Genomic DNA, 23,362 nt, shown 5'->3' with positions numbered 1-23,362 from the left:
AACAAGGATATAGATCCTAGAGAGTTTTACATATACGTATTTTGTCCTCAAGAACCTAAGCTTAAGTTATGCGTATAGCAAATAATAAATATTTATTGAATAGCTTTATATTAATATATTAATTAGAATCGTATCAGTATTTCCTATTGGCATAGATATGTGAATCAATTGTAGAAACTCTTTTAAGGTTCAACCAGATATATAGATTAAGTTGTGACATGTGAATTGGGTTGTAAATAAGTCAAATCTGAAGCTGACTTCTTTCAAAATGTGACTTTTTCATTTTAATTTCTAATATACTACACTTCGTTACTCAGCCCTCTGCTCTTTTACATGCTACCAGGTATCATCAGGTTCTCTCGAAAATCCCACTGAAGTGTTTGAAGATGGAGAAAACCCACCAAGCAGTCGCTCCTCAGAGAGCGGCTTCACTGAGTTCATACAGTATCAAGCAGAGCGAACCGATGACATCGACAGAGAGCTGAGTGAGGGGCCGGAGGCAGCTGCCATCCCACTTGGGAGCACATCCTCCGAAACAGAAACAGCCTCCACTGTGGGGTCTGAAGAAACTATCATCCAGCCCCCTTCCATGGTCACGCAGGGGACAGCACCCCAAAGTGGGAAGACAGCCCCCAAAACTGCAATGCAGTGCTGCTTGGAGTATGTCCAGCAGTTTCTCACCACACTGATCAACCTCTACGTCCTTCAGAGTAACTCCTTCTCTCAGGCTTTGGCCTCAGAGCCTCAGGGGGATCTCAGTCGGGAGCTAGGAGGGACTTCAGACCGGGACAGGGATTCCCACGCTGATGTGAAAGAGAGAAACATCAGTCAACAGAAAACGTGGAAAGAGCGCCTGTCTGCCTTCCTCGCTGCCTGTCAGCTCCTCCTGGAGTGCTCAAGCTTCCCGGTTTACGTTGCCGAGGGCGGCCGCGCCTCAGAGTTACGTCCGGAAAAACCAGAGACCGGTAAGCTCATCCGTTGTATTTATGTACAAAATATTTTTTATGGCGTGCTCTCCCCTTCCCCTTTATTTTAAGGAACACTCAGATATTAAAACGGGGGGGGGGGGAGGGGTTAGCCTCTTAATTTTGAAAACTTTTTTAATTTGTAGATTTTTTTTCAATGAAATACTGTCATTATGGGGAGATTGATATGTTGGACAATTTCCTGATTTCCTTTATTATGACTAGCATCATATGTGTTTACCTTCATTTAAATTTTTATTTATATATATCTATACACACACACACACACACACATAGTGCACACACATAGTGCAGTGAGTACTACATAATGTTAATTGATTAATAAACTTTTTTTAGGGCAGAAGATAGGTTGTATGATTTGGCATAAGAAAAATATGTATTAAAAAAATTTTATGTAATTCCTGTTGCTGCTTTATTTTCTTGACACTCAAGTCTAAGTGAGAAACCGTGGTTTTGTTCGCCGAGCAAGGCCTAAAGTTATTTGGTAGAAGTGCTTTGTGTTTTGAAATCAAGTGGGAAGACGGAGTGTGCGTGAAAGGTTCGGTGTGGTGGACTGTGTTGGCTTCCGGCTCTCGTTTCAGACTGGGAGCACGTGCAGCCTCCACTGTGGCTCCAGACGCTGATGAACGCTTGCAGCCAAGCGAGTGATTGCAGTGTGCAGAGCGCTGCGATTTCGCTCGTGATGGACCTGGTAGGATTGACTCAGTCCGTGGCCATGGTCACCGGGGAAAACATCAACAGTGTGGAGCCTGCACAACCCTTGAGTCCAAACCAGGGAAGAGTAGCTGTGGTTATTAGACCTCCGCTCACTCCGGGCAATCTGAGATACATAGCTGAGAAGACTGAATTTTTCAAGGTGAGCTCTAAGAAATACATTCGTGACTAAGATGATCCTCGAGCTAATTTGCAGAGCAGGGATTTTAAAGAAGATAATCAGGCTTAATTAAACACCTCTTCATATCATACAATATAGGAAAAGACACCACACTTGATCAGTGCTCCTTGTCCAGTCTTCTCCCCAGTTTTGTGAGGAGAAAAAAGATAAGGATGAGGGGACTATTAGGGTAAAGAGAAAAGTTCATTTATACAGTAAAATGTATTTCCAGATAAAGTGGTTGTGACACTTTTGCTCTTCGTAGAGTGCAACCTCAGCTCTCCAAAACACCCAGAGAAAGTTTTCTGACTGAATTGTCCGATGATCATTTGTGATGCATGATGTCATTCAAAAAAAAAAATGTAGTCTTTGATCTCTGTCACAGCAGTACGTATGATATCTTCTACATAGAAAGAACATCAAGTATATTTGACTTAAGCAGGTAGATTATTTATATATAAATTTTTTTAAACTTTAATGTAATTTCACGTTATTGTGCCCCTCCAGATAGTTCCTCCTGCCAGGTTGGAGTTGGGTTCTACCATGTAGTGGGGAACCCTGATGACTGTTGCATTTTTATTAATGCCGTCATAGATCATCAAGTGCTCTGTTAACACATGTAGCGCTGAAATACATACAACCTATTTTGTACGTTTTAAGTAGTTTGCCTATTTGGACTATGCATTATATTTCACTTTGCAGCATATAACTGTAAACATTAAATTGCCTTCATTGTGGGATTTATATCCTCTTAAAGGTAACATACTCTAGCATCACTTTACTAAACATCTCTAAAATAGTGAAATGGGGTCTTATCTGGACCCTGTAAAAAGTGATTGCATATCTGCTGTTGAAGATAAATATAATTAAAGGACTATCATAAGATGTTCTAAAAGCCTGGACCAGAAAGTGAGCAGATGGAAAGCTACGCTTTTAAATCTCATTCCAGTGGCATAATGACTGTTAAGACCTTCTAGGTCTGGCAGTCAGAGGCTTGTTTGTACCTAATAGGAAATGTCTGTTAAATAAGTTTCCATTTGCAATTTTGTCACTGTGACTTTTACCATCTTTTTTTGGTAGCATGTAGCTTTAACATTGTGGAACCAGATGGGAGATGGGACACCTCAGCACCACCAGAAGAGTGTGGAACTGTTTTATCAATTACATAACTTGGTTCCTTCTTCTAGCATCTGTGAGGATGTTATAAGTCAGCAGTTAACCCATAAAGATAAGGTAAATTCTTCTCTTCTTATCCTGTGCCCACCCTACCTCCTGCTCGCATTATACCAAAAGGTAAATCAAGGAAACTCTAGGAAAATTATTTCATCTAGTATCTGAATAAGAGGTAATATGGATTCATTCAGTGATCATCAGATCTTTAAAATACATGTGTTCTCTTCTTTTTAGAGGAAAGTTCTTTACATAAGCGTCAGTAACATGAAAAATCAAGGAACCCAAAATCAAATGCTGGGTTTATTTCTTGGTTCAGGATACCACCTGTGGGGAGTGATGATTAAAGTTGGTGGTGGTCCAAGTTCTTGGGTCGTTTAAAGATGTATTCGGTGGCCTCAGTTATGAAACTGGTGGATACATTAACTAATATATGTGGAATGACATTTATAAGCTATAGAGTGTTAGTATGTGAGATTATATCATTTGCCTTACAATAAATATCCAAAATAAGGATTTTGTATCCTAATGTATATGAAGTGTGATACAGAACATCAGTTAGAGTGCAGGTGGCTGAGTCATGAGTGGGCCTGAGAAGAAGCTAGAACGACCGTTCTGATTGACCTGTCCGGGGTGACTTAATGAAGTTTGTGGCCTTCCTGTATCTGCTCTCTAATATTAATGTTAAGAAGGTTTTATTGAACAGCTTTTAGAAGTGGATTGCCCTCATTTTGAAAAGTTCTCAATGCTAGGGCGTTTGAATGGGTTATGTTCAAAAAGGCGTTTTGTAGAGTAAAGGCAGCATTTGGCAGGGGGGCCTGGCAAATGCAGGAGTAAATGAGAGGACTGAAAAGTTTATTCCAAGAAAACTGTTAAAATTCTAATTTTACTTCAACACATTCTTTCAGAATTGTTCAGAAAATTTTAAATAGAGCCTTGTATTTCAGTGTAGTAATTTGCTTTACGTTAGGTATAAATCTAGGACAAATTATATACCTGTTTACTTGTATAACATTTCATTTTAAAGAAATACTAAGCTCTGAATAAAGATATTATATATATCCATGAAAAAAACTATCTGTTATTACTTTTTTTACATGTTTCTGTTGGTTGACGTACAAACACAGGCTTCATTGGAAAAACATTTATTAGGCCCACAGAAAAAGCAGGCACCCCTCTAACCTATCACAAACAGTTTAGACAGTCGCAATCCCGATTTCAGGAGTCTTTTACTCGAAGGACTCCACAAATGCTGGAGGAAGACTATAAAATTTTTGTTAATGTTACAATTTCTTTTTCGCTTTTTAAAAAAATTTTATTTATTTTTTTTTATACAGCAGGTTCTTATGAGTTATCCATTTTATACACATCAGTGTATACATGTCAATCCCAATCTCCCAATTCATCCCACCACCACCACCACCCCGCGCCACTTTCCCCCTTGGTGTCCATACGTTTGTTCTCTACATCTGTGTTTGTCTTTCTGCCCTGCAAACCGGTTCATCTGTACCATTTTTCTAGATTCCGCATATATGCGTTAATATACGATATTTGTTTTTCTCTTTCTGACTGACTTCACTCTGTATGGCAGTCTCTAGGTCCATTCACGTCTCTACAAATGACCCAATTTCGTTCCTTTTCATGGCTGAGTTATATTCCATTGTATATATGTACCACATCTTCTTTATCCATTCGTCTGTCGATGGGCATTTAGGTTGCTTCCATGACCTAGCTATTGTAAATAGTGCTGCATTGAACACTGGGGTGCACGTGTCTTTTTGAATTACAGTTTTCTCAGGGTATATGCCCAGTAGTGGGATTGCTGGGTCATATGGTAATTCTATTTTTAGTTTTTTAAGGAACCTCTATACTGTTCTCCATAGTGGCTGTATCAGTTTACATTCCCACCAACAGTGCAAGAGGGTTCCCTTTTCTCCACACCCTCTCCAGCATTTGTTGTTTATAGATTTTCTGATGATGCCCATTCTAACTGGTGTGAGGTGATACCTCATTGTAGTTTTGATTTGCATTTCTCTAATAATTAGTGATGTTGAGCAGCTTTTCACATACCTCTTGGAAGTCTGTATGTCTTCTTTGGAGAGATGTCCGTTAAGGTCTTCTGCCCATTTTTGGATGGGGTTGTTTGTGTTTTTGATATTGAGCTGTATGAGCTGTTTATATATTTTGGAGATTAATCCTTTGTCCGTTGGTTCATTTGAAAGTATTTTTTTCCCATTCTGAAGGTTGTCTTTTCATCTTGTTTATAGTTTCCCTTGCTGTGCAAAAGCTTTTAAGTTTCATTAGGTCCCATTTGTTTATTTATTTTTTTTATTTCCATTACTCTAGGAGGTGGGTCAAAAAGGATGTTGCTGTGAATTATGTCATAGAGGGTTCTTCCTGTGTTTTCCTCTAAGAGTTTTAAAGTGTCTGGTCTTACATTTAGGTCTTTAATCCATTTTGAGTTTATTTTTGTGTATAGTGTTAGGGAGTGTTCTAATTTCATTCTTTTACATGTAGCTGTCCAGTTTTTCCCAGCACCACTTGTTGAAGAGGCTGTCTTTTCTCCACTGTATATCCTTGCCTCCTTTGTCATAGATTAGTTGACCATAGGTGTTTGGGTTTATCTCTGGGCTTTCTATCCTGTTTCATTGATCTGTATTTCTGTTTTTTTGCCAGTACCATATTGTCTTGATGACTGTAGCTTTATAGTATAGTCTGAAGTCAGGGAGTCTGATTCCTCCAGCTCCATTTTTTTCCCCTCAAGATTGCTTTGGCTATTTGGGGTCTTTTGTGCCTCCATGCAAATTTTAAGATTCTTTTTTTTTTTTAAGATTTTTTGTTCTAGTTCTGTAAAAAATGTCATTGGTAATTTGGTAAGGATTACATTGAATCTGTAGATTGCTTTGGGTAATATAGTCATTTTCACAATATTGATTCTTTCAATCCAAGAACAATTTCCATGTGATTTCCATTAACACATTTTCATTATCTGATACCAAATACTGGTCTTTCTAGATAGTTTATTTTTACATTATTCTATCCATTGTTATCTTAACAGTTAATCTTTTCCAAATAATCCCAAAAGTGATGTAATATTTTTCTTGTAGAAATAATTTTTTTTAGGTCCTTAAAATTTTTAATCTAATAAACCAGCTTTGTAAGTGATGATAAATTCATTTGGGATTAACATGTAATTTCTGGGAGCAAAAGCAAAGTATATAGTGCCATAAAATTGGTTTTGACTACTGTGTATTTATATATTAAAATGAGGGGGAAAGTGCTTCCTATACTCAGAATATCATAACATGCACATTATTAGGTTTTTCCATCCCCTGTTATAAAATAATCTAGTAAACTGAGTACCTAAACTAAATAATAACTTATGTGGCAGCATGAGATGATCCTTTAGGTTTAATATTTCTTTATATATTTAAGTATTTTCCACTTTTCTACTTCCATAAAAAACACAGCTTATTTCATCGTGTGTTGGAGTTCTGTGAACATTGAACATAATACAACATAATACTCTGTCTTAAATAACTACTTTGTTTATATTAAAATCACTTAATACCTTCAAAGGATAATAAAATAATCTCTCATATTCATCCTCAGAAAATAAGGATGGAAGCACATGCAAAATTTGCAGTTCTTTGGCATCTAACAAGGGACCTCCATATAAATAAGTCTTCATCTTTTGCACGGTCTTTTGACAGGTTCGTTACATTTTATATTTTGATATCTTAATGTTTCTTTTCTTGAATCTCCTGGCCTTTCGGTAGGGGAGAGAGAGCAGGGATAGGAGAGAGCAATTTGCGATTCTATAAAGAGAATTTATAAATTATTTTTTTAAATCTAAGCTGTATTAAAAGGTATGGCGTTTTCATTTATCTAACAGATTTTCACCTTTCATGCTCTGGAGCACCGAGTGCCCCTTCCTTTCATTGGATGGCTTCATCAAGTTACTTCTGTGTGCCGGGAGCCATGCTAGGTGTCAGGGTTACAGCAACAGATACAGCCTTCTTGAGTTTATATATATATTTACATTCAGTGAAATTTCATATAAACAGTAGATTGTATAAGTGTTTCTCTAGTAATCATTCTCAGTCTTCTGCCTGAACCAGACTTATTAAAATCTACAGCAAAAATACTGACAAACCACTTCCATGGATTAAAAAAAATCTGTAGTTAACTGCCTGAGAGTTTGTCTAGACCACATAGATGACCCCTACCCCAAATATGAGATTTGCAGTAACTTCCAAGGAGGTGCCATTTATAGGTACATTTACATACATTGGCATAGATAGCAGTCTCACCAGCAAGTCTCAGAGAGGTGGCCCCAAATCTCACTACGCTGAAGCCCCACTCAGGATCGCAGGTGGACTCTACTGGATGTTATTTCAGCTGGTGGTTTTTCACGCAGCATCACCGTTTTAAAACGGTCTGCTGTTGAACGCCGGTAATGAGCTGGGCCCTGGGCCTGGGTACTTTACCAATACCATCTGTAATTTAACGACTGCCTGTCCTCATCACGTGAGGTGGTGAAGGCCCCAGTGAGGTTAAGTGATTTGCCCAACATCATTATCTGCGAGATGAAGTGGATGGCCCAGATTTGAATCTCGGGTTGTGTACCCCTCCACAGCTTCCACAGGAGGTCTTTCCTTCAATTAAGCATGTCACTTCTGCTGGTAAAGAGGGTGGAAGCAGAGGGGCACAGACCGACATGAAAGTCGTGTTGACTTGCAGACAGTTCAGTAGTTGGTGATGTGGAACGTAACATGTTGCTAAAACAAGACCCATTGTCTAAGGTGTTTTTTTCTGTTTTTTAGTATTTATCTTTTAAAAGTAACGCACGCTTGTGAAATTTCAAAAAACACAAGAAAAGAGAAAAAACTCTTTCTCCTTTCTTCTTGTATCTCCTGAGACTAGGGATTAAGATTATTAAAATGCTGTGGCCCAGAGTTATTCTGAAGTATGGTTACTTTAAAATAGCTCATTCAAAGCAAGAAACACCACTTACAGTAATGTTGATTCTAGAAGAATTAGAGTGTTAAAATTAAAATAGGTATTTTTGCTCTTTGTGTTAATTATTGGTGTTTATTGCAGGTCACTGTTCATCATGTTAGATAGCCTTAACAGTCTCGATGGTTCCACCAGCTCCGTGGGGCAAGCCTGGCTGAACCAAGTCCTGCAAAGACATGATATTGCAAGAGTTTTGGAACCACTGCTGTTGCTCTTGCTTCATCCCAAAACTCAGAGGGTTTCAGTGCAGCGGGTACAAGCGGAACGCTACTGGAACAAGGCCCCCTGTTACCCCGGAGAAGAGAATGACAAGCATTTCATGCAAAACTTCTCCTGCAATAATGGTGAATATCACGCGGAAGTAGAACAACTTCATTTAGAATTAAATTATTAAAATAAAATGAAAGGCGAACACAGCAGTGTTTGTCAGGAGAACCAGACGTGAGAATTTCTCCGTGGGCTGATTTCCTCCCCTCCGCATGCACTGGCAGTGCTCACGTGGACTGTGTCACTGTGTACCTTATCAGCGACCATCACAGGGGACTTGGATCTCTGTTATCAGTCACTTCCTTCAGGGGAGGACTCGGCCCAGCTCTGGTCAGAAACATTCTTCAGTATTAACAAATAACCTTTAGCGTTTACCATCCTGGCCCTGCAAGGCTCTGTAGATATTTCACTGGGAATCTTGAGTGCGCTTATAATGCACTTTATATTTCAGGCATCATTTTCCTCATCTGTAAAATAGGAATAATAATACCCACCTCTCAAGGCTTCATTGTGAACGTTAGACATAGTAATGTTTGTGACATGTTTAGTGCAGAGACTAGTGTAAGTGTTTGATAAATCTTCTCTATTGCTAGAAGAAAGTCCACCCTTCACAGATTGTCAAATGATACCCTTTGTAATACACTGATAATGGCCCCCTTAGATTATTATACCTTAGGGACAAACGGCTCAATATTTCATTTGTATCTCTTGTCAAAGAATCCTGTGAGGTCAGTAATGAAAGGTCATTTGACCGAGCAGGAAGCTGATGCTTAGAGGGCTGTGTCTTTCCCAGAGTCCCACAGCTGGCAAGCGGTGAAGCTGGAACTAAGCTGCCGTGCGCCTACTTCATCTGTAGTGTGTTTCTATAGAGCCTTGGTTCCTTTCTCTAGCTGCCTTTCCGCTGCTTCCCCTGAATCTCCTAAGAACGTGCTCTGCCCTGCTCATTGCCAGAACTCTTGTGTTAGCGCTTTGCCTGCCGTGCTTCCTGCCTGACAGCTGAATTCTCATCTGTCCTCTGAGATCATCCTCAGACCTCACCTGTGGTGTCATGATGCTTCTCCTAAATTTGAAGCCCCTGATTTTGCATTGCTTGCATGGAACTAAGCCTCTCTAAAAGAATGCCCCCCCAAAAGTACCAAAATGGATGTTTGTGATGCCCTGCTACGTTTAAACTTCTTAAAGAGAACAGCGATGTCTCTTCCTTACCTCACCCTCCTGTCCTGGTTCAGGGCCTTACTCAAGCTAGATAATTCATAAATGCTTGTTGAATTTTATGTAAATCAAGAAGATTATGTATTTATATATTAACTATATACTAAATGATTTTAAAAGGATGTCATATTTGGGGATAAGGGCAAAGTTTTATATTTTATCTGTTAAATGTGCTGTTTTGTTTAATTCCTTTGAATAATAGGCCTTCTAGTATTGAATTGTCTATTAAATTCTAGTTAACGGTCATCTACATAATTTTCTAACTTAAAAAGTCTAGCATATTAATAAGTATTTTAATAGGAAAATATAAGGAGGTAATGGAAGTAATGATTAAAAATCTTGTTCGGTCTACATTTCAGTTATTTTAATATATTTTATATTTTTCCTTTACTCTTTTCCTCGTATGCCAGTAAGCCAAGTACAGCTCATTGCATCAAAAGGAAATGGTGAAAAGACGCTTACCATGGATGAAATAGAGAACTTCAGTCTTACTGTTAATCCATTAAGTGACAGACTGTCCCTTCTAAGTACCAGCAGTGAGACAATTCCAATGGTTGTATCTGATTTTGATCTTCCAGACCAACAGATAGAAATACTTCAGAGTTCTGACTCTGGATGTTCTCAGTCCTCTGCTGGGGACAACTTGAGTTACGAAGTCGATCCTGAAAACGTGAGCGCGCAAGAGGATTCCCAGATGCCAAGTGCAGGCTCCCCAGATGATGACGTCCAGCAGCTAGTCTTTGACCTGATACGTAAAGTCGTAAGTGGCCTCGAAGCAGAATCTGCATCAGTGCCATCTCGGGTAGAAATGGAAGATATGCCCCCGGAGGACAACGATGTAGGTCCAGGCGAGGAGACGGTTAAAAGCGAAGATCAGTCCGCTCCGCACAGTCAGATTGCCTTGCCGAGTAACGAAAATTCTCAGTTTTTGTCCGTGTCTGCAGAAGAAGGCCGTGAGTGTGTGCCGAATGGAATCTCCAGAAATAGCTCCTCACCGTGCATTTCAGGCACCACACAGATTTTCCAGGACTCTTCCGTTGCTTCTACAGAGACCAGAGCTAGACAGAGAAGTCACAGTAGTATTCAGTTCAGCTTCAAAGAAAAATTATCAGAAAAAGTCTCGGAGAAAGAAACAATTGTTAAGGAGTCAGGTAAACAACCAGGAGCAAAACCTAAAGTAAAACTTGCCAGAAAAAAGGATGATGAGAAGAAGAAAACTTCAAATGAAAAACTCAAACAAACCAGTGTCTTCTTTAGTGATGGTCTGGATTTAGAGAACTGGTATAGCTGTGGAGAGGGAGAAATTTCTGAAATTGAGAGCGACATGGGTTCTCCAGGATCACAGAGACCTCCCAGTTCCAACATCCATCCACTCTATCAACATGTGCTGCTGTATCTCCAGTTGTATGATTCATCAAGGACTCTGTATGCTTTTTCTGCCATCAAGGCCATCTTGAAAACTAACCCCATTGCTTTTGTAAACGCCATTTCAACCACTAGTGTGAATAATGCATACACTCCTCAGTTGTCTCTGCTTCAGAATCTGTTGGCCAGACACCGGATTTCTGTTATGGGCAAAGATTTTTACAGTCACATTCCTGTGGACTCGAATCATAGCTTCCGGAGTTCCATGTACATAGAAATCCTTATTTCCCTCTGCTTGTATTACATGCGTAGCCATTACCCAACGCATGTCAAGGTCACGTCACAAGATTTAATAGGCAATCGAAACATGCAGATGATGAGCATTGAAATTTTGACGCTCCTCTTCACCGAGCTGGCAAAAGTGATAGAAAGCTCTGCAAAAGGTTTCCCTAGTTTTATCTCTGATATGTTATCTAAGTGCAAAGTCCAGAAGGTGATTCTTCACTGTCTGCTGTCGTCTATCTTTAGTGCACAGAAATGGCACAGTGAAAAGGCCGCAGGTAAGAACGTGCTTGCCGTGGAGGAAGGTTTCTCAGAGGACAGCCTGATCAATTTCTCAGAAGATGAGTTTGACGGTGGCAGCACACTCCAGTCACAGCTTCTTAAAGTGCTTCAGAGGCTCATTGTTCTAGAGCACAGGGTGATGACTGTCCCTGAAGAGAATGAAGCAGGTTTCGACTTTGTGGTATCTGACCTGGAACACATCAATCCCCATCAGCCCATGGCTTCTCTTCAGTATTTGCACGCGCGGCCAATCACATCTCAAGGCATGTTCCTGTGCGCGGTGATACGAGCGTTACACCAGCACTGTGCTTGTAAGATGCACCCGCAGTGGATCGGTTTGATCGCGTCTACTCTTCCTTACATGGGCAGAGTCCTGCAGAGAGTGGTTGTCTCTGTGACACTGCAGCTTTGCAGAAACCTAGACGACCTAATTCAACAGTACAGATATGAAACAGGATTATCTGATAGCAGGTACGGGTTGGTTCTTAATTTTGTCATTAGTAACAATTTTTTTACACATATTACTGCTTAATCGTCTAGTAAGTCGGCTGCAATTTGGGGGAGTAAATTAGTGGTTATCATTAGGTTACAAACAGTATCTTATTTTCATAAAGAAGAACATTGAGGAAGAGTATCAACAAAAGAATCAGGAGTGGAAAACAGAAGGAATATATAAACAGGACTTCTTTCTCCTAAGAGCTGAAATTAATTTTTGATGCTCTTAACAGAGCTGGCAGAAGTAATAGAAAGCTCAGCAAAGGGTTGCCCTGGTTTTATCTGATTTGTTTATCTAAGTGCAAATTAATTTCACACTAAAATTAATTTAAAATTACAAAGAATTCTTTTCCCATCTGATTTTACTTCTCGTTTAGGATTTTCATAGTTTGGTGGCAAATTTTATCTGTATCCCCAGGCCATGTTCACAATTAATCTGTCAAAATTATCCAGATGTTACTAGTGTCTGGTTTATCTCCTGTGTAATCTCAGGTACTAGACATAAAATATAAGAAAACTGCCTGTATCCTTTAATATTGATATGCCTGCCATTACATGGTTGCTAGAGATTTACTGGCTGTATTTATTTTGTGTAGAATTTATTATCCAAAAAGAACTTTAGTACATTTAATGTGACTCACTTATTTTATTAGATGAGGATATAAAAGCTCCTAATTTATTCACTTAGTTATTTATTTATATAATATTTATTGAGCACTTACTGTGTGCCTGTCACATGCTGGACATTTACTACTGATAAAACACAAACTTCTCTCTCACAGAACTTGTGTTCAAATGGATACATTTTATTTCAGGCCTCTGTGGATGGCATCGATTATTCCACCAGATATGATTCTTACCCTTTTGGAAGGGATCACAGCCATTATCCACTACTGTTTGTTGGACCCTACTACACAGTATCACCAAGTAAGACTGCACAAATATCTGACTGCCTTTTAAAGATTATGAGGCCTAATAAGTCCCGTTTGTAAACCTCAGAAAGTGATACATTTTCTTCCCCCAACTTTAATAGCTTTTGGTCAGTGTAGACCAGAAACACCTGTTGGAAGCCCGCAGTGGAATCCTCTCGATACTTCACATGATCATGTCCTCTGTGACGCTGCTTTGGAGCGTACTGCATCAGGCCGATTCTTCGGAAAAGATAGCCATTGCTGCATCCGCCTCTGTTACCACTATTAATCTTGGAGCCACAAAGGTTAGATGATTCACACTTCCTCCTTGGTACTCAAGAGGCGATTTGAGGGTTCTCCCAAAGATCATGCTCTGCATTTGTGAAGAATTTGAGTAGCGTTTATGATACTCTGCATGGATTGTGTAATTAGTTAGCAAGTAATTTTCTTAACCATTTTATTGAGATGACATAACACAAAATTCACCCTTTTTAAGCATATATAATTCAGTGTTTGTGTTTGTTTTGTTTTTTAGTACATTTCCAGAGCTGTAGTACTGTCACCACAGCCTAATATTTGAGCGTACCCCTCACCACAGAAAGATGCCTCAGGCCCACCTGCAGCCCCTCGGTTCCCATCCCTAACCACAGTCAACCGCTAATCTGTTCTCTCTACATCGATTTGCTTTTTCTGGCCATTTCCTGTAAATGGAATTATACATTATTTGGTCTTTTGTATCTAGCTTCTTTCACGTGACATAATATTTTTGAGGTTCATTCATACACGTTATAACTTTGTTCCTTTTTTTAGGACATTTTGAGCTGACATTTTAATATGCAAATCTCTCCTGGAAAACAGTTTAGCAATATGTACAGAGATTTTTAAGTTTCATAGTCTATGACCTAGTAATCTACTTTAGTAATGAATTCTAAGGTAATCAAAATTATGTAAATATATACATAAAATATTATAGCCTTATTTAGTGGCAGACAAAAGAGAGATCCTAAACACTCAGGGAAGGGTTAAATAAATTATCTGTTCAATGTTACATTATGTAGCCACTAATGTCACGGTTTCGAAGAATGCTTAGTGGATGGAAAGTGCTTAAAAGTTTAGTGAAACAGGGATGTTACATAATTAAGCAAATACTGTATTTCTAATCATGTAAAAGAATTTATCTGCAGAAAAAGGAATAAAGAAAATTCACGTGTTAATAGTGATTATCTCAGGATGACGAGGTTAATGGTTGATTTTTAAAAAGTGTTTTTCTTCTTGTACTCTTAGGTATTTTCCAAATTTTCTACTTTATATTTAGAGGGAGATTATGTGAACGTTTAAAAGCATGTTATGCTCTGGCAGTTTGTCAAATTGATGTCCCTCGGTTACCTGATCTTGCTCCTAGTCCTGGCTTCCTAGATCTGGGGGTCATGGCAGCACACTGGGCCCTGTGGGGGCGGGGCTAGAAATCATTAGAAAGCTTTATGTGAGTCCTGATGTTTGGATTAAACTCTTACAGGGGTTTTTTCCTTTTCAATTAAAAGGACCATGGTTGCATCTCTTAACACTATTAAATTTTCCGCTACCATTATTTAGGTAGTAAAACATACAAGTCCTGTATATTATTTCAAGAAAAACGAAAAGTGCAGTCCAGTTATTAATGCTTCCATCATTCTGAATTCACTTGTCATTTGCTTAAACTTTTTTTAGAACTTGAGACAGCAGATCCTAGAATTATTAGGCCCCATTTCGATGAATCATGGTGTTCACTTTATGGCTGCCATCGCCTTTGTATGGAATGAGAGAAGACAGAACAAAACCACCAGCAGGACCAAGGTATGTGTTTGTGTTTTCATTTGGTAAGCATACGGTGAGCACACGCTGATTTTCAATGCTCCACTAGTTGCAGTGGGGCTGGGATAGGGTGGGTGGCGGAAAGGCAACAAGTTTGTGTACAGGTTTAGATAATGATATATTGCCTAAATTTCTTAAATAAATATAAAAGATATTTTATGTGAAGACAAGTAATTAATATGATATTAAAACTGTAGCTGTATTTTACATAGAAATGGTAATATAATACAATGTGTTTTTTAAATGATAGTCATTCAGGGTACAGAGCAAGAATATGGAGAGAAATTTTCATCTTGACTAGTTTTTCATTACAATGTGACTGCTTAAATCATTTCTAAATGTAATTCATATGTTGTCTTTGGATTATGTATGTGAAAATTTTGTTGCTTTGTGGGTTTGAAAGCTCAGTAAAGTGTTCTGGGACTTCACTGGTGGTCCAGTGGTTAAGAATCCACCTTGCAATGCACGGGATGCGGATTCGATCCCTGGTTGGGGAACTAAGTTCCCACATGCCGCGGGGCAACTAAGCCCGCCCACCACAACCAGAGAGCCCATATGCCGCAACTACAGAGTCCACATGCTCTGGAGCCCATGCACCACGACTAGAGAGAAACCCGCGCGCCACAACTAAAGAGAAGCCTGCGCGCCGCAACGAAAAGATCCCACGTGCCGCCACTAAGACCTGACGCAGCCATAATTAAATGAAATTAAGAGATAAATATTGTTAATCTGAAAAAAAACTCATAGAAGTGTTCTATATTGGATATAAATACTAACTCATTAGAATACTAAGGCTATTAAATAATTTATGTTCCCATAAGATATATGATTTGTCCAGCTAAAGGTTTCTAATCTGTTATTTTTGTTCTGATTTCACATTACATACAGGCTGACATTTCTAAAGTAATAAAAATAAACATTCCCACTAATATGACATTCTGCCTGTGAGGATTCAGTAGTCGATATTACATTGGGCAGAACTGAGATCCTAGACTATTTAACATCAGTCAAGCACACGTGGTTTAATATGGCATATTGAACACATGCATTTTTCTCTGCTTTCTTCCCAAAAATGAGAGTTAAAAAAAGTTTAAATGGCAAAACCCACAATGCCAAAAAAATCGGGAGAGGTCACCACAAAAAAATAGGAGTTGACAAAATTTTGCAAGATGAAAAACACGTCTGACTTGTAATTGACTTAGATATCAGTATCAGCTTCTCTGCTCTACTAAGTTGCTGCAAGAAGGGTTTCAATTCTCCTTGTAAAACTATAGACAGTTTCTGGAAGTAGAAGTATCAGGTACTTCTTAAAGGCAGAGAGTTAGGATGGAGCTGAAATCTGGAGGACTGATTGAGAGTTTATAGATCCCTTTTTCCCAACCCACGCAACCAACCACCCACTTCTCTTACCCTATCCCATCAGGAGACTGGAGTCAAGTTTACTATGTGAAGAGTTTATCAAGAGAGGCTCTTGGGCTTACCCTGTGGTGCAGTGGTTAAGAATCCCCCTGCCAATGCAGGGGACATGGGTTCGAGCCCTGGTCCGGAAAGATCCCACATGTTGCAGAGCAACTAAACCCATGCACTACAACTACTGAGCCTGTGCTCTAGAACCTGCAAGCCACAACTACTGAGCCCACGCACCACAACTACTGATGCCCACACACCTAGAGCCCGTGCTCCACAACAAGAGAAGTCACTGCAATGAGAAGCCCATGCACCGCAAAGAAGAGTAGCCCCCGCTCACCACAACTAGAGAAAGCCTGCTTGCAGCAACAAAGACCCAAAGCAACCAAAAATTAATTAATTAATTAATTAATTTAGAAAAACAGGGGCTCTTCACCCAAGGGCATAAGGTTGACACAAGTAGAAATTAGACTTCATGCTGAAACCAGCATTCAGAAGTCTACATTTTGAAAAATGGGAATCACCCTAACCCCAGTGAGATGGCAGGAAGCTACTATGTCCCTCAGATAGGAGTTTGGAGGATTCCTCTCTAGGAAAATGACCTGACCAAGAAAAAAGATCTATAGCTACTGAAGTTTTTGAGTCTCCTAGCAAAAACAAACTAGGCTGCTATCACCACACAGGAAGGCCCACCTATCCAATAGTCCTGCACACAAATGCTTGAGTTCCCATCACGTTTTACTTTCTTTTTGAAAGGCAATAGTAGCATAGTTGTTAAGAGCACAGACTTTGAAACCAGATCTCTGGGGTTCAAATATTGACTTCTCCACTCACTAACTATATGACTTCTTCAGGGTAGCAATACTACTTCATGGGGTTGTGAGAATCAAAAAGAAAGTGAGAGAGAGAGAGGGGGAGGAAGGGAAGAAGGAAACATATATATATGGTACTTACCAATGCACAGCACTTAATAAGCACGCTGTAAATATATATATATATAGTTATATTATTATTACTCACATTTAAAATTGATAGAGAGCCAAGTCACATGAAGAAAGTATCAAAAATTTAGACAAAGACCGAAACAACTAAATAGAGAAAGTCAAAATAAACAATGCAGGTAACAGAAGAAAATGTAAATAATAGTAATGTCCTTCAAGAGGTAAAACCATATTGCATCCATGAAATAAGAAGAGATTATAAGAAAGACTATTACAAAATTGTTTAATTATCTTGAATGTTAACTATTTTTATAGCAGAAGCAAAACAAAATCAGTTATAAGGGTTGGAAAGTGAAAGTAGATAAATACCAAATATAGAATGAAAACTTAGAGATATGGAAAATAGGTGAAAGAGATTTAAAAGTTAGGGAAATGATACCGGAGGCTCAATATCTTTTTGAAGAAAGAAGGAATAGAAAAAATGAGGGGAGAAAAGTATCTAAGAAAGAGTACAAGGAAATTCCGCAGAAATGAAGGAATTGAGTTTCTGCAGGTACTGTAAAAAGAGATCTATCTACACAAACATGAGCAAGTAATTTCAAAACACTGAAGATAAAAAGGAGATCTGACAATCTTCTAAAGAGAAAATACTGGTTATATTCAATGGAATAATGATAAGACTTGTCCACGGCAGCACTAGAAATTATGATGGGAAAATTAGTTTCAATCTATAATTCTAACCAAGCCAAACTGTCACTCAAGTGAGTTTTGACCATGAAATGTCTCAAAAAAAAACAAAAAAATTGTGATCAATTCACCCTTTCTCAGCTATTGTAAGATGTATCTCCACCAGAGGAGGAAAAAAACAAGAAAGAAGGCAACATGGGATCCAAGAAATAGGAGTTCCAACACAGAAGAAAAGGAAAGGGAATCTTTAAGACTGATGGTCACAGGAGAGATATCAAGATGATACTGTATAGCAAGCCTAGAGAGTACCAACCCAAGTAGAAGGTAGAGAGATTAATTATCTGATGTTTTTGAATACGCAGTTACAGGACATTTACCGTCTTTGGCATGTTTGTGGATGAACATGTGATAGAGGAAACCAAGCAAACGAAAATAGTGCAAACACAAATGCACACGTGTGTGCACACACTTCTATTAAACACATTGTGACAATTAAGGAAGTTTTTTTTAATAAAGGTAGAAAAATCCAACTGAAGTCAGACTGCTTAATGATAACCATGTTTTCTTGTATATACTATCAGATTTTTAAACACATTTACATATAAACTATTATGAATACGGGCATTGTATTCCTTTCCATTGATGTATATTCATTTATTTCATCCATCTGCTGGTTGATATACAATTATCCATACATCTTTTATTTTTTTATCATGATTTTAGTGAAAAGAGGAAATTTATATACAAAATATGCATAAATAATTCTTCATATCATAAACAACTCTGAAGTGAATGAAAGCGCATACATGGTTCATCATATCCAGTGTTTCTTTGTGGAAATCCTTAAAAAAATTAAATTAAAAACAACAATTATATTTCTTTGAGGCAAATTATTTTATTAATCTAGACAGACTCGTTGAACCTTATCATTGGAAGGAATAATGAAAACTATTTTATTTATTTTTTATTTTTTTTTTTTTTGCGGTACGCGGGCCTCTCACTGTTGTGGCCTCTCCCGTTGCGGAGCACAGGCTCCGGACGCACAGGCTCAGCGGCCATGGCTCACGGGCTTAGCCGCTCCGCAGCATGTGGGATCTTCCCGGACCAGGGCACGAACCCATGTCTCCTGCATTGGCAGGCGGATTCTCAACCACTGCGCCACCAGGGAAGCCCTGAAAACTATTTTAAAGATTGGCAAAAGGAAACATTTTAACTCCAGGGAAAATAAAAAGTCGTACAAGAAAAGTCATGCAGTGATAATAACACAGCATAACCATAAGTAGTCATGTGAACGGTAGATGTTGATTTAAATGAAGTTATGACGTAACTATGTTGGGAGGACAGGGAGAAAAGTGTAAGAGAGCTAAACCTTTGTCTTCTACAGTAGGAAGTCATTAGATGATGTGTAAAATTAAAGAAAATATTGTGAAGTAGGAAAAGTAATAACAGTGTATATTACTCAGAAATGATAGAAAAGAGCTAAGAGTTGAGCATTGTTGCTTTGGGGCATGAGAAGTGCGAGGGCACTGCTATTTTGTCTTAAAAGGCTTCTTGTCCTCTTTGATTTTTTGAAATGATGTACAGGTATTATATTGATAAAAAAAGAAATTTTACCTCAAGAAGAGGCCATAAAATATTCTCTTAATTCTGTGATTTGTCTTAAAAGACTTAAATATACACGTACGTAAGTGAATGCGGTGATGTGTTCTCCAGGTTATTCCTGCAGCCAGTGAAGAACAGCTTTTACTAGTAGAACTGGTTCGTTCAATCAGTGTCATGAGAGCAGAAACTGTCATACAGACTGTGAAAGAAGTTTTAAAGCAGCCCCCAGCCATAGCCAAGGACAAGGTAAGAAGAACTTGGATTTGTTTACAGTTGTATTTCAGAAATGACCCTGGAAGTCCAGGTAAGATATTTTTTGTACAATACGTCCTTTTATTTAAAAGGATTGCAGAAATGACTGCATGTGCTCCTCGAGTCGCCCTAATGAAAATGAATCTCAGCATCTGCAGCGACTTGCTGCTGTGATCATCCCTGTGGCCAGTGAAAAGCAGTTCACCGCCCATAGCTCTCCGTATGTACTTCTAAAGCAGTTAGGAGCTGTGTGACCAAATTCTTAGGTGAAATTTCTCTGCTCATGTAAAGGAAGAGCACAGAAGCCAGAGCCCAAGGTCTGTTGACCTCAGCTGTTGCCTTTTTCACAGCTTCTTACTGCATTCTCTTCAGAATGAATGTCCCAAGTCTGAAAACTCCCCACATTTTGCCATAACCTTAGTTCTAGTCAGTGTCATTTCTTGACCATGTGCAAACTGTGCTTTGCAAGGGCTACCAAAAAATGAATAACGAAGTCTCTACATTCACAATGCATGGTCTCTAGTTAGGCAGACATAAAAGTCTACAAATTAATAAAGTTATGGACTTCTCTACTTTTTTTGCTTTGTTCCAGCAACACTAAGAGGTCCTATTTTCTTAAAAAATATTTACCAACTGAAAACATCAGATTTTAAGCCAAGGCAAAATAGACTTAATCACTTCCTTAAAAGAATTATTACACATACCTGAAAATATTAAATTATTTTTTTCTATTGCCTGAAGAGTGTACTACTTGCGTGTGTCAATAGCCCATGTCCTCATTAACTTTTTTTTCCTGCTGTGAGTTTATTTTTATTTTATTTTATTTTATTTATTTATTTTTTAACATCTTTATTGGAGTATAATTGCTTTACAATGGTATGTTAGTTTCTGCTTTATAACAAAGTGAATCAGTTATACATATGCATGTGTCCCCATATCTCTTCCCTCTTGGGTCTCCCTCACTCCCACCCTCCCTATCCCACCCCTCTAGGTGGTCACAAAGCACCGAGCTCATCTCCCTATGCTATGCGGCTGCTTCCCACTAGCTATTGATTTTACATTTGGTAGTATATATATGTCCCTGCCACTGTCTCACTTTGTCCCAGCTTACCCTTCCCCCTCCCCGTATCCTCAAGTCCATTGTCTAGTAGGTCTGAATCTTTTATTCCCATCTTGCCCCTAGGTTCTTCTGATCACTTTTTTTCTTTTTTTTTTTTTTTTTTAGATTCCATATATATATGTGTTAGCATACGGTATTTGTTTTTCTCTTTCTGACTTACTTCACTCTGTATGACAGTCTCTAGGTCCATCCACCTCACTACAAGTAACTCAGTTTTGTTCCTTTTTATGGCTGAGTAATATTCCATTGCATATATGTGCCACATCTTCCTTATCCATTCGTCTGTCGATGGACACTTAGGTTGCTTCCGTGTCCTGGAGATTGTAAATAGTACTGCAGTGAACATTGTGGTGCATGACTCTTTTTGAATTATGGTTTTCTCAGGCTATATGCCCAGTAGTGGGATTGCTGAGTCGTATGGTAGTTCTATTTTTAGTTTTTTAAGGAACCTCCATACTGTTCTCCATAGTGGCTGTTTCAATTTACATTCCCACCAACAGTGTAGGAAGGTTCCCTTTTCTCCACACCCTCTCCAGCATTTATTGTTTGTAGATTTTTTGATGATGGCCATTCTGACGGGTGTGAGATGATATCTCATTGTAGTTTTGATCTGCATTTCTCTAATGATTAATGACGTTGAGCATTCTTTCATGTGTTTGTTGGCAATGTGTATATCTTCTTTGGAGAACTGTCTATTTAGGTCTTCTGCCCATTATTGGATTGGGTTGTTTGTTTTGTTGATATTGAGCTGCATGAGTTGCTTGTATGTTTTGGAGATTAATCCTCTTATTAACTTTATAACAATTTCCTTACTGTTCTGAAATCACCTCTGGGGCATTTGTGATAGGATTTTAAATTTGCAGGTGAAAGCTCAATTCAGCATAACATTTTGAGCATCTACTTGTGCCCGAGATATTGGGCTAAGTGTGAAGGATATAAAAACAAATAAGAGCAGATTCTACACCTCTCAACTGCTGCTCCCCCTGCTCTCAATGTACTAAATTCTGAATTTTTCTTTATGTGGTAAAAGGGGAAGTTTTCAAGGGAATAGTTCATACTAAAAAGTAACGAGTTGGTAAATTTCGATGTACATCAGTATTATTTTCTTGCCAGTTACTGATTTTTAAGGACAGTTGTGTTCTTTTTGTTACATGTTACACTCAGCACTACCTTTAGTTAAAGATTACATTAGGATTTAGTTCAAATTTGGGACAACTACACTAATTTAACAGAAACATGTGGTAAAATAGATTTAAATTCCCATTTCATAAAAAATTTCAACCTAATTCTGATAGCCCCAGCCAAGCATAGGCTGATTAAAATAAAAATAGTGTTGACGCTTAGAGTGAATGGATCACTAAAAGTAATGACTGGGGTATCAACTGTGGATATGGGCTTGGGGGGGGGACTGTGAGAATAGTTTGATTTCTTCTGTCCATTTTCAGCTTTTTAAATAGCTTTTGTATTGTGTTTTCCCTGCTACATGGAAGAGAGCTGCGTGGTTTTTATGACAACCTAGTGTTTGATTTTGTTTGCTTTTCATTTTTTAATTTAAAATTGGCAGTAAAATACAGAGTAGTTGCAACTATGAAAAGGAAAGGCAGCATTTTTCTTCACTATAAAACTGATTTCTTTTGTTTATAGAAACATCTTTCTCTGGAAGTCTGCATGCTTCAGTTTTTCTTTGCTTATATTCAAAGGTAAGATAACTGATGTGGATCTCTCCTCATTTCATTTAGCAATGTATAAAAGTTAGGAAATATAGGAGAAAGCACCTGAATTCTTTCAACAAGTTGCTTATGTTTTTCCTTCTAAAACTAAAAGAACTAATAGTAGAAACAGAAAAACATTGTTTACGGATATACTAATAAAGTTCATTGGTCTCTTAATGACCCAGTCATGCAAATCCTATGAACGTAAACACCTAAGTGTATTAAAGATACACTGGACATTAAAACAGTGAATTGTAAGAAAATTATTTAAATATGAATGAAAAGCTACATCCTACTCTTGAAACCATGCCTACTGCCACTAAATCCATTATTTTGATATAGACGAACACATGGTAATCTAATCTGTTTTTAATGTTAGGAATGATGATATGAAAATATCTTCTTTTTGTGATATTCCAGTTTTGCATTTAACTGACAACTGAACAGAAGTTAGTTGATTTGAGTTTTGATAAACTTCTTACTTAAGAACCTGAATCTTAATCCTCCCTTATAGGGTAGTTTCCATTTTAATCATCAAGCTTGGGAACAGTTTGTGATCTATGATTAACATTTATAAAGTTAGGTTAAACTGTTTGTGGTTTAGAGCAAGGGCTGCCTAAAAGCAGAATTTAGATACATAGAGAGGAGTTAGGGTTAAGGTCAGCCGGAAACAGGTAATAATCTTAATTTCTCTAGAGGTGATTGATATTCAGGATAGATTGACAGCTCTCCCTTAGATGAGATCGAGACTCATAGGTGAAGGAAAAAGAGCCAATATAAGAGAGATGTGGAGAGAATAGGATTGAGTAGGTAACTATAATGGCAGTAATTAAACTGAGATTTATTGCAGTTGTATTTTACTTTTGAGAGTCCATATGATTAAAAACTGTTATTTCTATAGAGCAGAATTTCTAGACTAATAATTTA

General features: G+C 38.2%; 1 protein-coding gene across 16 annotated transcripts in view; it reads left to right on the top strand.

Moving 5' to 3' along the window:
* DOP1A (DOP1 leucine zipper like protein A) overlaps positions 1-23,362 on the top strand; it is a 113,001-nt gene that overhangs the window by 70,370 nt on the left and 19,269 nt on the right. For all 16 annotated transcript variants that reach the window (XR_010836152.1, XR_010836154.1, XR_010836153.1 and 13 more), the window contains 11 exons: positions 344-965; positions 1,568-1,842; positions 2,941-3,093; positions 6,643-6,743; positions 8,134-8,393; positions 9,939-11,928; positions 12,768-12,879; positions 12,986-13,168; positions 14,571-14,696; positions 19,463-19,597; positions 22,368-22,423. Coding sequence is in view for 13 of the 16 variants with exons in the window: in XM_067011239.1 (XP_066867340.1) it covers positions 344-965; positions 1,568-1,842; positions 2,941-3,093; positions 6,643-6,743; positions 8,134-8,393; positions 9,939-11,928; positions 12,768-12,879; positions 12,986-13,168; positions 14,571-14,696; positions 19,463-19,597; positions 22,368-22,423 (4,013 nt within the window). In the remaining 3 variants the exon portion in view is untranslated. The remainder of the gene's footprint in view (positions 1-343; positions 966-1,567; positions 1,843-2,940; positions 3,094-6,642; positions 6,744-8,133; positions 8,394-9,938; positions 11,929-12,767; positions 12,880-12,985; positions 13,169-14,570; positions 14,697-19,462; positions 19,598-22,367; positions 22,424-23,362) is intronic.

The sequence above is a fragment of the Kogia breviceps genome, chromosome 13, assembly GCF_026419965.1.
Source record: "Kogia breviceps isolate mKogBre1 chromosome 13, mKogBre1 haplotype 1, whole genome shotgun sequence".
Classification (NCBI taxonomy): Eukaryota; Metazoa; Chordata; class Mammalia; order Artiodactyla; family Physeteridae; genus Kogia; species Kogia breviceps.
Note: the sequence above shows the minus strand (reverse complement) of the source record. Positions and strands in the feature narration are given on the sequence as shown.